This window comes from Pteropus alecto, unplaced genomic scaffold, assembly GCF_000325575.1.
Source record: "Pteropus alecto unplaced genomic scaffold, ASM32557v1 scaffold45, whole genome shotgun sequence".
NCBI classification, from domain to species: domain Eukaryota; kingdom Metazoa; phylum Chordata; class Mammalia; order Chiroptera; family Pteropodidae; genus Pteropus; species Pteropus alecto.
The window spans coordinates 20,329,532-20,343,715 of NW_006442491.1; the positions used below are offsets into that span (position 1 = coordinate 20,329,532).

General features: G+C 53.2%; 2 protein-coding genes across 4 annotated transcripts in view; both read right to left on the minus strand.

Moving 5' to 3' along the window:
* NECAB3 (N-terminal EF-hand calcium binding protein 3) overlaps positions 1 to 4,836 on the minus strand; it is a 16,968-nt gene extending 12,132 nt beyond the window's left edge. For all 3 annotated transcript variants that reach the window (XR_003043105.1, XM_025039790.1, XM_006921727.3), the window contains exons 1-3: positions 3,578 to 4,836; positions 1,578 to 1,602; positions 258 to 366 (exon numbers count right to left, since the gene is read on the minus strand). Coding sequence is in view for 2 of the 3 variants with exons in the window: in XM_025039790.1 (XP_024895558.1) it covers positions 258 to 366; positions 1,578 to 1,602; positions 3,578 to 4,057 (614 nt within the window). In the remaining variant the exon portion in view is untranslated. The remainder of the gene's footprint in view (positions 1 to 257; positions 367 to 1,577; positions 1,603 to 3,577) is intronic.
* A 190-nt stretch (positions 4,837 to 5,026) lies between these two features.
* The window catches only part of E2F1 (E2F transcription factor 1), a 19,075-nt gene continuing 9,917 nt past the window's right edge, over positions 5,027 to 14,184 (minus strand). Inside the window, exons 4-10 of the mRNA XM_015596890.1 lie at positions 14,074 to 14,181; positions 9,443 to 9,533; positions 8,881 to 9,100; positions 7,622 to 7,774; positions 6,782 to 6,896; positions 6,465 to 6,687; positions 5,027 to 6,338 (exon numbers count right to left, since the gene is read on the minus strand). Coding sequence (XP_015452376.1) covers positions 6,091 to 6,338; positions 6,465 to 6,687; positions 6,782 to 6,896; positions 7,622 to 7,774; positions 8,881 to 9,100; positions 9,443 to 9,533; positions 14,074 to 14,181 — 1,158 coding nt within the window. The 3' untranslated portion in view covers positions 5,027 to 6,090. The remainder of the gene's footprint in view (positions 6,339 to 6,464; positions 6,688 to 6,781; positions 6,897 to 7,621; positions 7,775 to 8,880; positions 9,101 to 9,442; positions 9,534 to 14,073; positions 14,182 to 14,184) is intronic.

Here is a 14,184-nt window from a genome sequence, read left to right on the forward strand (position 1 = left end):
GTGGGCTGAACCATGGGTGGTGACTCAGGCCTGGCTATTTTGGGGTCTCAGCTGAAAGAAGTACAATTGGCAGAGCTAGAGACAGGGAGGCGGTGAGTGGGTGAGTAAAAGTTGGCACCAAGCCCTGGCGCCCCTCTCCCTACCACCACCACCCCCTCATTCTTCATAAGAAACTAAAGCAGCAGGGGACACAGTGGGGTCGAGACAACCTGGCCTCACATCCAACCATGGCTCTTCCATTCCCCTCTCGTACTCACTCAGTAGAATGCCCATCAATGCCACTGAACAGCTCCTGCAGCTCCCTGGGGCTGAGGACCCCATCAGCAAAGTAATTCTGGAATTCCTCAAATGAAAGCTTACCATCATCTAGGGGGAACATGGAGCAGAGTTGGCATACCTGACCTCTGGCTGCACCCCTGCCTGCAGGTCCAGGGCCCCTGAAAGCCTCACAGCATCTTACAACCACTTAGCCAGATGGAATGGGATTCTGATCTTGGTGGGGGGCCTGGCTGTTGGGGAAAAAAAGATTAGGGCCCCTAGAGGTGCCCACTTAAGGCAACATGGCCCATTTTGCAGGCAGACAAGGGACAGGGCAGTACACAAGTGGTATTGGGTAGGACTCAATAAATGTTTGCTAAATAAAGAAATAAATGAAGAACAGCCTGGGATACAGCCAAATCATGGCAGGGCCTAGACATCACTTGGACTTGGGGGCCAAGCCTCTGCTTCACATACTGACCAGCCTGGCCCCAGGGTGTTAGGGACCTTGGTGCTATAAACCCAGGCCCTTCATAGAGAAGCCATAGGAAGGCAGATGAGACCTTCTTAAGGGTTGGGGCCTCTATAAGCAGCAGGCTGGCTCCAGAGAGAATGCCCTTCCTGTCACAGGGGGCATGCAGCAGAGACTGAGAGCACTGAGAGGGATGGCCAAAGATACTGGGTATCTGACCTGTAAGGTCTCTAAGCAGATAGGGCAAGGAAAGTGGACAAAATGCTCTGATCCAAATGAGACCATGTGTCCTGATCAATGTGTTGGGACACATAGTGTCTACCAATTTGAAGAGACCCAGGGAGAAGGGCCAAGGGGTGGGGGACATGATCCTGTCTCAAGTAGGCTGAAGCACAAAAGGGTCCGAAGACCCCAGATGAAAATGGGTCAAGGCTGACTGGCCACCTCAGCTCAGACCCTCAACTGGCTGATCATGGTAGAGGGGCCTGCCCTGGGTCATCTATGGGCAGCAACTTGCTCTTGGGGTCCCCTAGCGGCTCCTGCTTTAGCTTTCAAGGTCTGAGACTGCGCAGCACCCAGGACAGAAGAGCTGATTCCCTGAAGCCAGCTTTATCCTGCCCCAACCCTCCCTGGGTTCAGATGGTTAATCATGTGGAGTTACTGAGCCCTCTAAAAATCTAAGAGTAAACCCCCCCACAGGGCCTCATCTCCATTAGCCCATCCTTCCCAGCCCCTAACACAGCTAACCTGGAGCCAAGCATCACACAGACCTGGATACAAAGCCCACCACTTAAAGGCTATGTGACCTCAGGCAACCTGTTTCACCTCTCAGGGAAGCCAAACTCACCATTCTTGTCTGCTCTGCGGAAAACCTAGAAAACAAAGGGTCATGGATGGGAGCTGAGTGGGGCCTGGAAAGGCAAGAGGCCCCCACCCAACTCAACAGGGCTCCAGCTGGCCAGCCTGCCCCCAACCTTGCCTTTCTTCCTGCCCAGCCTGGTCCCAACCCCCTACCCAGCTCGGCCCTGCAGGAACTTTTCCAACAAGGGGGGCACAGGAAGAGCACACAGCAGGTCCCACGGCTTGCTGACTTCTCCTGCAGGGCCTGGCCTCATGGGGGGTGTTCCAGGCCAGCTCCCTGTACCCCCACACCTAGAGTCCATCACAAGTTCTATCTGATGCATCAGTCCTTGGCATCGTCCTAGCTTGTGGAAGGCAGGGGAATGAGCCAAGATGCGGCCGGAGGATCTTGGGCAGCCGTCCCAGACCTGAGCCCTCAAGTCTGATTCGGAGCCCTCTGCTATGTGGCCATGGTCCATCTCAGATTCTGCCCACTTTGGTCAGTTTCCCTGTGTGCTTGGTGAAGACCCTGACATGCAGGCAGTGGCTACTTATTCGTTAGTGCCTTAGTTTTCTCACTAGCACGTGGGGGAGCAGGCTGGGGTTAGCCCTTCCAGGGCTGGGGCTTCCTATGAGGCCAACTCAATGTGTGTGTATGCGTATGTGAATATGCGTGTGTGCGTATGTGAATATGTGTGTGTGCATGCAATGAGGAGTGAGGGTGGTAGAAAGCAAGGGAGGACTGACTGTATTTATGGAGAAGCAGAGGTGAAGAGCAACAGAGGCAGATAAACAGAGGAACAAAGTCAAGATATGATCCTGTCTCTCCCAGGGACCAGAGACTCCCAGATTGCCCAAAGCAGCCCAGCAAAAATGAAACCAGGAGCCCTGGCAAGGAGCAGGCCAAAGCCTGGACAGAGAGCCCCTATCATCCAGGTTCTGAATGCCCCTCTCTGCTAGCTGTTGTCTCAGGGTTGGTGAGGTTCAGGGATGAATCCTACTAGCCAGAAGTCTGATTCGGAGGTCTACCAGTGGCTTGAGGTCGCCTAGCAGCCCTGTACGGCCTGGTTAGGGCAGATGGAGATACTGAGGTGGGGGTACTAAGCTGGGAATGAGAACACCTGGGGCCACATTCGGTGTGCCCCTGCCTCCACGTGTGATCTCAGATAGACCCCTAACACCTTAGGCCTTGTTTTTTCCATCTGGGAAACAGGAGGGTCAGGTTCCTTCCAACCAGGAAGGCTGTGGTCAACACGCTGAGTCACTGGGGGCAGTGAGGAGGGGGTAGGAGTATAGCTTTTCCCACTGGCAGGGACCTCTGGGAGCGGGGGCATGAGAGGGCCAGGTAAGGACTAAGCATTGGGGTGAAAGGTGGGGAAGGGGCTCAGAACAGTGACTGAGGCCTAGCCAGAGTGGTCCACACTGGTGCCCATGGGGGCTGCAGGGCCACCTGCACCTACGGGAGGGTTATACGGAGAATGACTGTGGGCAACCCTGACCACCTTCAGGGCCCCACAGTCCCTGGGTCAGGTCTAAGGGACCTTGGGGTCAGCACTGGGTCTTATTCTTCCAGGCCCCCTGCTTGGATCAGCCCAGCCTGGGGCTGCCACAGAGGGGTACCATGAACGTTCCTGTGATCTAGTGTTAACAGCCCCCACCCACCAGGCACACACATGGATTGGGTTCGGGGATGGGGTAACAGGAGCAGTGCTACTGAATCAGAGATAAGGTAAGAGAAAGAAAGAGTGAAAGACAGAGAACAGGTTACAAAGGCAGTGAGATAAAGGGACATGGAAACAGACAGCAGGGTCAGAGAAAATGAGACACAGACTGGGCCCCAAACAGACCTAGAGGGAGAGACACTGATGGACATGGGGAAAAACAGTTGAGAGAGACACAGACTGGGTGAGGGGCGGGGGTGAGGGACAAGGAGAGACAGGGATAAGACCTGCGAGACTGATAATCCCCAGGGCCGGAGGGCTGACGCCCCGACTGCTCCCCACTCACATCCTGGAAGAGCGCGTGTCCAGAGGGCCCAGCGACCGGCACAGGGGGTCGGGGCGAGGGCGGCCGGATCAAGCACACAGTGAGCAGCCCCGTGCATGTCATGGTGTCGCCACACGCTCGACTCTGGCTGGGATGAAGATCCGGACTCTGGGCGCCGCCGCCAGGGACTTGAGGGGACTGAAGGGGCCGCCCGCCCATTGGCGCCGTGCGCACGCTCAGGTCCCCGCCCCCGAGGCTCCACCCCCTGTTCAGACTGGCCTCCGATGCACCTCCAAGCCCAGCTTTTGGAGGCAGCTTGTCAAAGCTTGCGCACTCTGCAAGACCCCTGCGAGAGCCTCTTGGGGACCTGTTTCCCTGTCTGGAAAAGGGGAGCAAGTTCCAGCCTGTAAGTGGATGAGCCGCACAATGGAAGCTACTCGACACCAAGTCCCTCCGTGGTGTCACCACCAGAGCCTCCCAGAGGAACCACACACAAGTCATTTCCAAGGACTGGCTGAGTAAATGACCTGTCAGCTTGGGAGTACTACAGTCAGAGAGCACTACAGAGTGATACCTTGTGGGCAAAACCTGCAGGTGACTACACCTGAGGGTCTGTATCTTTTTTGCAAAATGGGGATAATAGATGTGCCATAGGATTACGAAGGGGATTCCGACTATAAAGGGATTTAAATGGGCACTGACTCATGGCCCACCTAAGGGTTTGTTGAACATAAACAGATCGCTGTGGTCTGCTTCCAAGTCCACCCTCCCCTCTGCCATTCCGGCCCCCTCTTCAACCCATCCTTCATACAGAAGCCAGAGGAAGCTTTTAAAATACAAAACATCCCTCCCCAGACTCACCAATGAGTCCTTGCTTCCTGAATAAAAGCCCAAGACTGAACTCTCCCCTCTGGCCCTCACCTCAGGACTCCAGCTGTACTGGTTTCTCTCAGGTACTGTGCCTTGCTCCCTCCTGTCCCGGGGCCTTCGCCTATACTGCCTTCTGTTTGGTACATTCCCATTTTCTTACTCGGTTAATTCTTATCTTACAGCTTTCAGCTCAACATCCCTTACCCCCTGATTTTGAGTCTCCTTCAACAGACCCTGAGAGCCCCATGAAGGAACACACATCTCCAGAAACTGAAAGATCCTGAGAGACTTGGTCAGTTGTAATTATGTGTTGCATGTTTACAAATGCCCAGAAACATCTGGAAGGAACATAGCAACCTGATCGGAGTGGCCTCTCTGGGGCTGGAGAAAGGAGGGGAGTTCACATATTATTTTATTGGATCAGTTTCTAAGTTAGGACAAAAATGGTGATGAAGCCTTCCTTGGGGCTGTGAGGCTCAAATGAAATGAAACCAAACAGGAAGGGGGAGAAGGGAAGTAGAGACCAGGCATTTTCCCAGCAATCTTGACCTCTCCCACCCCTAGATTTGTTCCCAGTACATAGTCCCAAAACCTGGCCCAAACACCATCCAAATATTTATTAAAACCAAAGCAAGAGGGAACAGAGCTGTAAGGAAGGCAAATCAAAGTGCAGATTTGAGGGTGGGGCAGAGCAAGAAGTGGGGTGGAGGGGGGGGCACCTTCAAATGCCAGAGGAGGGACCCCTGTGATCTGGGCTGGGGGAAGGCCCTTCACCCACCCAGCCACCATCAGTGAAGGTCCCCCACTCACCTCTCCCATCTCACATCCATCCTGGGGGGCTGCCGGAGCCCTGCAGTAACCCCCTGGGGAGGGACCACCCCCGCTTCATCCACCCATGGCTGTCAGTCAGTCAGTCTGTCTCCCTCCCTCACTTTCCCAATAAATAAACCACTCAGCCCTCAGCTCCTCCGGAGTGAGGCAAAGAACAGCTCAGGGACACCTGCCCTTGCTCAGGGGTATAAGGAGTTGGGACATCAGCCCTACGTCCCTCCTACCCTTTGCTGGTGCCCCAGGCTTGCCAAAGAGGCCTTGATAAATAAATAACGCTCCATTAAAGCTTCGATCAGAAAAACCTTTTAAGACGACAGAAGTGCTCTCACTGTCCTGCAAACAAGCAGGCCAAGGCTGCACCACCTGGCCTGGTCAGCACGCAGCAATTCTGGGGGCAGGTGGCCACCCTGGGCCTCATGGGGCCCCTGGAGCAAGGAGACCAAAAGTGCAGTTAGAGCCCCCACCATGCACACACATGGACTCATGCATACACACGTGGACACACTGGGGCGTTTTCAGTGCACGCTCAGATGTGTTCACCTTCATTCCCCGGTACATGCGCGCACACACACACACTCACACACCACTCACCCTGTGTAAACACACTGGGTGCTAGGTGCATGCACATACACACCACAAACAATCCTTTCCTTCCTGGCTTGCTCAGCTCTTGGCAGTAGCCAGACTCCAGAGCTAGAAGCTTCTGGAGGTAGGGGAGAGGGGTATAAATTAAACATTTCTAATCAGGCAGGGAGGACGGCCAGGGGAAGGGGGCTCCAGGGCTGCAGAGAGTGGGTGGGCATCTCAGGAGGCCCTGGTCCCCCTAAGCCCTGTCAGAAATCCAGAGGGGTGAGGTCCCCAAAGTCACAGTCAAAGAGGTCTCTGATGCCCTCGCCCTCCTCAAGGCCAAAGTGGTAGTCAAGGGCCCCATGGGGGGGAGATAGGCTGATGAACTCCTCAGGGAGAAGGCCAGAGAAGTCCTCCCGCACTTGCTCCAGCAGTGAGTCGGCTGCCACCAGCGGGGAAAGGCGGTCCTCATCCACAGGGGCCCGCAGGCTACCCATCCGGGAAAGCAGAGGTTCTGGAGAGATGGGGAGCATCACAGGCCAGGGACACCCCCGGCAAGGATGGCAGATGGGGCTGTCATGCCTGCCTACCCAGCTGGGAGAGGGACCCTGTCCCACCCCATCCACCCACCTTCACCCACCTTGCTCCAGGCTGAGCAGGGACTGGCTGGGATCCGTGGCAGGGGATGATGGGGGAGATGATGGTGGTGGCACTGTGGTGGCAAAGTCAGCTGCCCTGTCCTCCTCCCCAGAAGCTGCCCCCTGGGATGGGGTCTTCCCAGGGCTGGCCCCGCCCGCACTCTCCTCAGGGCACAGGAAAACATCGATGGGGCCTTGTTTGCTCTTAAGGGAGATCTGAAAGGTCTGGGTGGAGGCAGCAAGCAGGGTAAACTGAGGATCAGCTGACCACCATCCCAGCCCAACCTATCCTGGTCAGGCCTGGGATCCCATGTCTCACCTCTGAGGAGTCCACGGCTTGAAGCTGGGTCTCAGGAGGGGCCTTGATCACCATGACCATCTGCTCTGCAGGGTCTGCAATGCTACGAAGGTCCTGGCAGGTCACGTAGGCCAGGGTTGGTAGAGTCAAGGACCATATAACCTTTGACCTCCGGGGCCACCCACCCAGACAGCTAAGGAAGAGCCTCCGCTTACTACTCTCTCCAGTCCTCTCCATCCCCTCACTAGGGCCTGGCACATAGTTGGGGCTTATGCCTATCTCATGCTCCTGAGCCTCAATTTCCAGAATAAGACCACTCTACCCATCTAACCCCAAGGTAATGATGGCCGCTGGCAATAATTTCATGTAAATTACTTAACAGAACTCTAGGCCTGGTGCTGAGAATTTATTCTGACCCACAATCTTGGTGTCAATTAGTGGTTGTCTTCAAAATTTATAAACATAATTTGGGTATTCAGTGTAAAAAAAAAAAAAAGCTTATTTTAAAATAAATATTTTTGTGAATGGAAGACAAAAACGTATATATCTAACCCTGAAGCTACAACCATGTACCGTGTACTGAATCATTGTACAAAATGTTTATTATTGCTGGTACTAGCTTTCCTTGTTTTAATCTGTGCAATTCTGGAATTGGGTTTTTTTTCCCTTTTTTACAGATGAAGCTGAGGCTCAGAGAGGTTAAATAACTTGTCCAGTGTCACACAGTGAGTAAACGCTGAGCTAGGACTTGAATTCAAAGCCAGAGCCCTCTCCTGAATTCAGGGCCTGGGGCAGCCTCTCTAGTCCCACCTGGGGGGGCCCCAGCCCACCAGGCCTGCCCTCCACGAAGTCCAAGGATATCGCTGGCTGTCGGTGTCCTCAGAGAGCAGCCGCAGTTGCGTGGTACAGATGTGGATCAGGTGGTCCAGGTGTCGTTCGTCCTCCTGCAGTTGCTGGAGATCCTGGGTCAGTCCTTCAAGCCGCCCACCAATCCCCACTGCTGCATGGCTGCCTCTGAGGGGAGGTGCAGGGAGGGTTAGCAGCTCCTGGTCCCTCTGCTCAGTCTGCTGTTGCCTCTGTTCTGTGAGACTCAGGTAAGCCCTTGCCCCCTCTGGGTCTAGCTCCTCGGCTGGGAAACAGCTGGGGGCTGAAGCTGAGCTCCAACTCAGACTGGCATGGGTTTAAAGTCAGGCCTGAATGTCTATAAATACCCACCTGTCCCTCAGAGGGAGCTGGGTAAGTAAACAATGACAGACGTGCCATGGAATACCACCCAGTTGTATAAAAGGGAGTGAATACATTAGGCGTACAGACGCGGAAGCACTTCTAAGACACATTGTCAAGTGCAAAGATGCAGAATGAAATGATCTATCGAAAACTAAACTAAAAAAGATATGCAAGGAGAAGTAGGATGACCAAGGAAAGAGCTGAGAAGGAAAGAATAAAGCCAGAATCAACAAGAACATCAAAAACAGACTCACAAATATAGAGGACAATCTGGTGACAGCCAGAGAGGAGGGAGGTTGGGGGGCTGGGAGAATGGGGTGAAGGGTTAAAGAACTACAAATTAGTAGTTGATAGATGATTACGGGGATGGGGAGCACAACATAGGGAATGCAGTTAGTATTCATGGAATGGCTAGGTAGAGAGCCCGAGGAGAGAAAGAGCAATCAGGGAGATCATTTTGTAAACTATATAAATGTCTAACCAATGTATTGTACACTTAAAACTAAAACAAACAAACAAAAAAGATATACTACAAAAAATTAACAACACTAAAATAGCTATGTTAGACCATCTCATTTATGGCAACAGAAGCCGGAACAATTGTAACCTGATGGTATAAGGGCTTGGCAACAACTGGGAAGGTCACGAGAGAACTTTCTGGGGTGTTGGAAACGTTCTTTATCTTGATCCAGATGGTGGTTATACAGGTGAAGAAATATGTAAAGTTGCAGTGAGCTGGATATGCAAGATTTATGTACTTTCCTGCATCTGTCACCTCAGCAAAGATAACTCTCCTCCCTAAGCCTTGGTTTCAGTTATAAGGTGGAGATGTGGCTCCTTCGGGCTGGCCCGGCCTGCGCCTCTCCCTACCCTCCTGTTTGGCGGGTACCTACAGCCACTGGATGTGATTCTTGGACTTCTTGGCGATGAGCTGGATGCCCTCGAGGACATTGGTGATGTCGTAGATGCGCCGTTTCTGCACCTTCAGTACCTCAGCTGCCCAGTTCAGGTCAACAACGCCATCAGCTGAGCGGCTCAGCAGCTCCAGGAAGCGTTTGGTGGTCAGATTCAGCGATGTCTCATAGCGTGACTTCTCCCCTGGGGATTTTACACCTGGGGGTGGCAGGCAGAGCAGAACCAATAAGCACTACACCCAACCCCAGCTGGGCTGGCCTCCCTGGCAATGCAGGGTAGGATGAGGATGCGGTGGGCAGATAGCTCCTCCTGGCGAGGCCAAGCAGGGAGGCTGCCTGCCTCCCACAGCACTCCTCTTCCAGCTGGGGAACTCCCCACCCCATGTCAGGCATCCACTCCAGCTGCCCCTCAGGGCCCCCAGAGGCCTGGCTCAGACCCAGGCCTGACAGACCACAGCTTGGTTGCAAGCATGTTTATCTGTCCATATTCTCGACCTAGGCCCAAGCAAGGGGCCTGCTGCAGCCTGAGCTACATGGGTACCTTTTCCTGGGTGGCGGCCTCTGCCCCGAGCTGGCCCACTGCTCTCAGCCAGGTATTGATGGTCAGTTTCCAGGTCCAGTCTTCTCTTCACCTATGGCAAAAACAATGGGAGAATACTCAGAAACAGGATACAAGAGACCTGGCGAGGCTCCTGGGCCGCCCCATCTGTTTTTCTACTGGGACACCTATGTGTGTGAGAAAAAGATCCTAGGGGACACAATCCTACCACACAGGGTGAAACACTCAGCTAGAAGGCAGAAGACCCTAGGTCAAGTCCCAGCTCCACCACTACCTACCTGGGGGCTTATAGCGCTTTCAAAATGTCTAATATTTTTGATATGCCTCCTTTCAAAACATGAAGCCTAATTCTCCTCCTCTTAAATATGGGCCAGATCTGGTAACTTGCTTCTAATGAACTGAGTGTGATGAAAGTGACAGTGTGTTTGTTACTTCTGAGACTGGGTCAGAGCCAGTGGAGCTTCCTCCTTGCTATTTTGGATCACTTACTCTGGGGGGAGCCATCTGCCATGTCATGCAGGACCTCAAGTAGCAAGGACAAGCCCAAGTGGCAAGGAACTGAGGCCTCCTCACAACAGCAACATGAGTGAGTTTAGAAACGAATTCTCAAACCCTAGTCCTGCCTTCTGATGACTATAGCCAGACCAACATTTTGGCTGCAGCCTCAGAACAGACCCTGAACCAGAAGCACCCAGCTTAGCCTCCCCTAAATTCCTGACCCACAGAAACTGTGTGATAATAAATGTTTGCTTTAAACCATTCAGATACAGGTCCCTTGGACAAGTCACCACCTCTCTCTGGTTTCTGACTATCTGTGAACATGGCGGCAGCTGATGCTCACCATGTGCTTTGTATATAGTTTATTCCATCCTATGGACTAGCAACACAATGGCCCCATTTTGCAGATTTTTAAAGCAACTGAAACCCAGACACGCCCAAGGTCATAGAGCTAGGAAATGGAAGAGCCAAGATTCCTGCCCAGGATGCCCTGAAAGTCTCACACAGGCATCTCAAATGCACCCAAACCCAGATTTGCCTTCCTCTATTCCCCACCAACAGGAACCTCGTTTAGCCCTGCCGCTGACCTCATCGTATCTACTTGCCAAGAAATCCCGTCACCAAAGCCACTACTACCTCCCATCTGGACCATTCAGCCATCTCCCCACTGGTCTCCCTGCCTCCATCTGTCTCCCTCCACTTTGGTATCATCTGTCACTGCTTCTCCACATGAACTTCTGCTGAGACATGTCTCTTCACAAACCTGTGCCTCCAAGCCTTAGTCCATGCCTCCCTCCTTTCTACCCTCATACCTGCTTCTTCCACCTCTGTGAGCAGGCACTTTATCCATCACTTAAATCTGTCTGATCCTGCAATAGAGACTGCACCTCTCCTCCCTCTGAACTACCTCAAACACAACCTTTTCCCACATTGTCTCTCACCGCAAATTTCTGCAGATGTGTTTGTCTCATCGAGAAGCCAGGGAGCCCCTCGGAGGCAGGCACTGGGTTTGGGGTTAAATGTTTGCAGAATGAACTTCCCCACATGCTGATGGACCCAGACACTCCCTCACGTACACACATCCATGGATTCCCTTGGGTGTCCCAGAGATAGAAAAGCTAACACATGCTGGGTGTTTCCTGTGTACTGAGCACTGCTAAGTAACTGCTTCAGCTGCATTCACTCATCAAACCCTCTAACTAGACCTTTCAGCAGATGCTGTCATAACCTCCACCTCAGAGGTCACACAGTGAGAGGCGGAAGCACGAGCTGAACCCTAATAGGCTGGCACAGAGCCCATGTTAATATCCACCACAGGTCCTGCTTCCTGAGAGCCTAGCCCAGAAGCCAGGCCCCTGCTAACCCTGGAGACAGGTCAACGCCACACACTAAAACAAGGGCTCAAGTAGATGGATGTCCATTTCTGCCAACACTCTCGAGAAATCCTGGCACAGGGGTCCCAAAAGGCAGGGGTGAAGACACACAGAACACTGGTGAAAAAAATCTGCATGACTCAAATCCTCATCCATGGGAGGGGGTACAGAAACTATGGTTCATCCAGACCCTGGGATACCACTCGATTGTCAAGGACACAGGCTGACACAGAATCCTCTCAAAGACACTGACAAGAAAAAAATTGTTTTAGGGCAATGCATTTATATAACCCATTTTTGGACTAAAAAAAAGCTCATAAAGTTTCTTCTCTGGTTTAGTTACTGTTATTATAGGATGCATTTCAGGGGAAACCCATGGATGAAGGGGAGGACCATGAGGGATTGTTGCCTTATCTGTAAAGTGTGGATGGTGCACTGTTTGAAGATGGAAATAAAAGAAAAACTTCAATTTTCAAAGCTTTAGAAAAAAGAACTTGTCATTACCACCTAAAACAAAAAGGCTTAGGAAAAGAAAACAGAAGGATAAATGGATGGAACTGGGATCCTGCCCTCTTCAACTTTTTAGTCTCATAACTTTGTCTATGTATATTTTGTTTTTTAACAGCCATGACAACAGAGTAAAGGTAGACAGAAGGGCTAGGAGGAATGGATGAATTGCAGAGCCTTATATGCAGAAGGCGCTCAATGAATACTCACTGGTGTAGAAGCTGAGTCTGTAGCTTGTTTCAATGAATGTCCCAAATGCCAGAGCAGATCCATGGAAGCCACAGATCATATGACCAGTGGATACCCACAGGTACAAGAATTGGGGAGTGGGGTGTTAGAGAGCAAAAGCTGGGTACATTTTTCTGGACTTCAGCTCCAGGATGGTGCCAGCTCCCAACCCTGTCCACCGGCAGAAAATGCCTACTAACCCTTAAGTACTGTGAGGACAGAGGCCCCTTTCTTGCCTGTGCCTAGTACCTCATGGTGCTAACTCAACAACCGTTGAATGAGTGGAACGCTCAGGCCCACTGAGGCTACCCGACACAACTGGGGGTGGAGCAGAGGGCGTGCTTCCTTGGCCCAGTCCTTTTGAGCCTGGAGTTCAGCTCCCTAAGGGCGGGACCCAAAGCCCAGGGCTTGCTGAGTACTTACTTGTCAAGTCAACTAAATGGAGGACACTTGTTCAGGCCCCAAGCTGGTACCCACAGGGGTGGCCACTGGGGTACAGGAGACAAGAAAGGAGAGCACCCCCACCAACATCACTGATGGGGAAGGGCCCCTGAGTTTCCTTCACACTCTTAACATCTCCAGCAGGCAAGGCATCCCACTGTTAACCAATCAGGGAATTTGGATTGGTCCCACCACTCACTAGCTGAATGACAGGGAAGGTTCTAACATTTCTAGGCCTCAGCTTCCCTATCTGTAAAAGGGGAAGGTTGTTGAGAGGGTTAACAGTTAATTGGGTAAAGTGCTTGGCTTAGAGCTTGACAAACAAAACAGTCTCAAAACAATGGTGCCGCTATTATTATTATTATTAGCATCTCCGTGATTCCGGAAGGAAGGCAGTACTAGGCAAGGGGCCAAGAGGGTTAGGGGCTGCCTCAGGGACCAGCTGCTACCTAGGCCCCCATCAATAGTTGGGCAGCTTCCACACCCTTGCCCTGGGCCCTGCCTGCCTCACCCTACTTGTTCCAAGACCCCACTGAGACCCCAGTCTCGCTTAAGGAGTCCCTGCCTGCTTGCCTCTGCCCCACCTACACCCACAGGCTGCACCAGTCGAACTGGTCTCTCCACCCTGTCCTGCAGCCCATAGGTCCAAGCTCCAGGCCTCTATTCCTTTCTCCCCATTTAATTCAGCCACCTCTTCTGGGTCCCCCAATCTGAATCAATCTTTAGCCTCTTGCTGCTCAGGGAGCACTTTATCAAGACTTCTTCCTGACACTGGGGGCTTCCTCTCCACCTCCCAGAGGCCTAGCATACTCAGTACTTGCACAGGGCCCCAGGGGTCTGCCTGCCTGATTAATGAGGTTCCATGGCAACCAGGGCCTGGGAGGGTGGAGGGTGGCAGATGGAAGGACAGGCAGAGGGAGGGGATCAGCAGCTGGCCCAGCCACCCCGCCCCTGCAGAGAAGGCCTCCCAGCCAGGAGCCCTGTCTCCAGAGGCCCAGAGGCCCAGGCCTGCACCTGGCAGTGGAGTATCGAGGCAGGAAGGAGAGCCTCCTCAATGGCTCATCAACGGTCTGGCCCCAGGATGCCCCACTTCTCCTCCAAGAAACGATACCCACTACCCAGCCAAAAAGTTCTGGTCTGAAGCCAGAAGGCCTCAGTTCAAACTCTAATCCCACCATTTGCAGCCGTGTGACCAAGGGCAAGTCACTTCCCCTCTCTGGGCCTCAGTTCAGATGGACAGTGACAACATCGTGCTCACAGTATAGTTTTAAGTTTTAGCTGGCCTGAAGTGGGCCAGCGTCCTGGCATGCAGGTAGCTCCAGCTGAATACACGTGGGCCATTATTATTTCTGAGTTTGACCGGCTCTGGTATGGAAGCTGAGCAAACAGGGACTGGCCCGAGGTCACCCGGCACCCTGGGGCGGGGCCCGGAGGCCCACTCAGGCTCGGCACCGCCCAGCCCCGGCGCCTCAGCCCACCCCTCCCCCGTCCCAAATAAGCCCCCCACCCCGGGTCTGCGTGGGGGTCTAGGCAGCGCACTCGGTCAAGTGTCCCTGATGTCTGTACCGGCGGGCGGCCGAGCGCCGGGCGCGGCGCGCTGGGTGTGGGCCGGGGCGCCTGCGGCGTGGCGAAGAGCAGCAAGTCGGGGTCGCAGGGGCCCGAGGCAGGCGCTGCAGG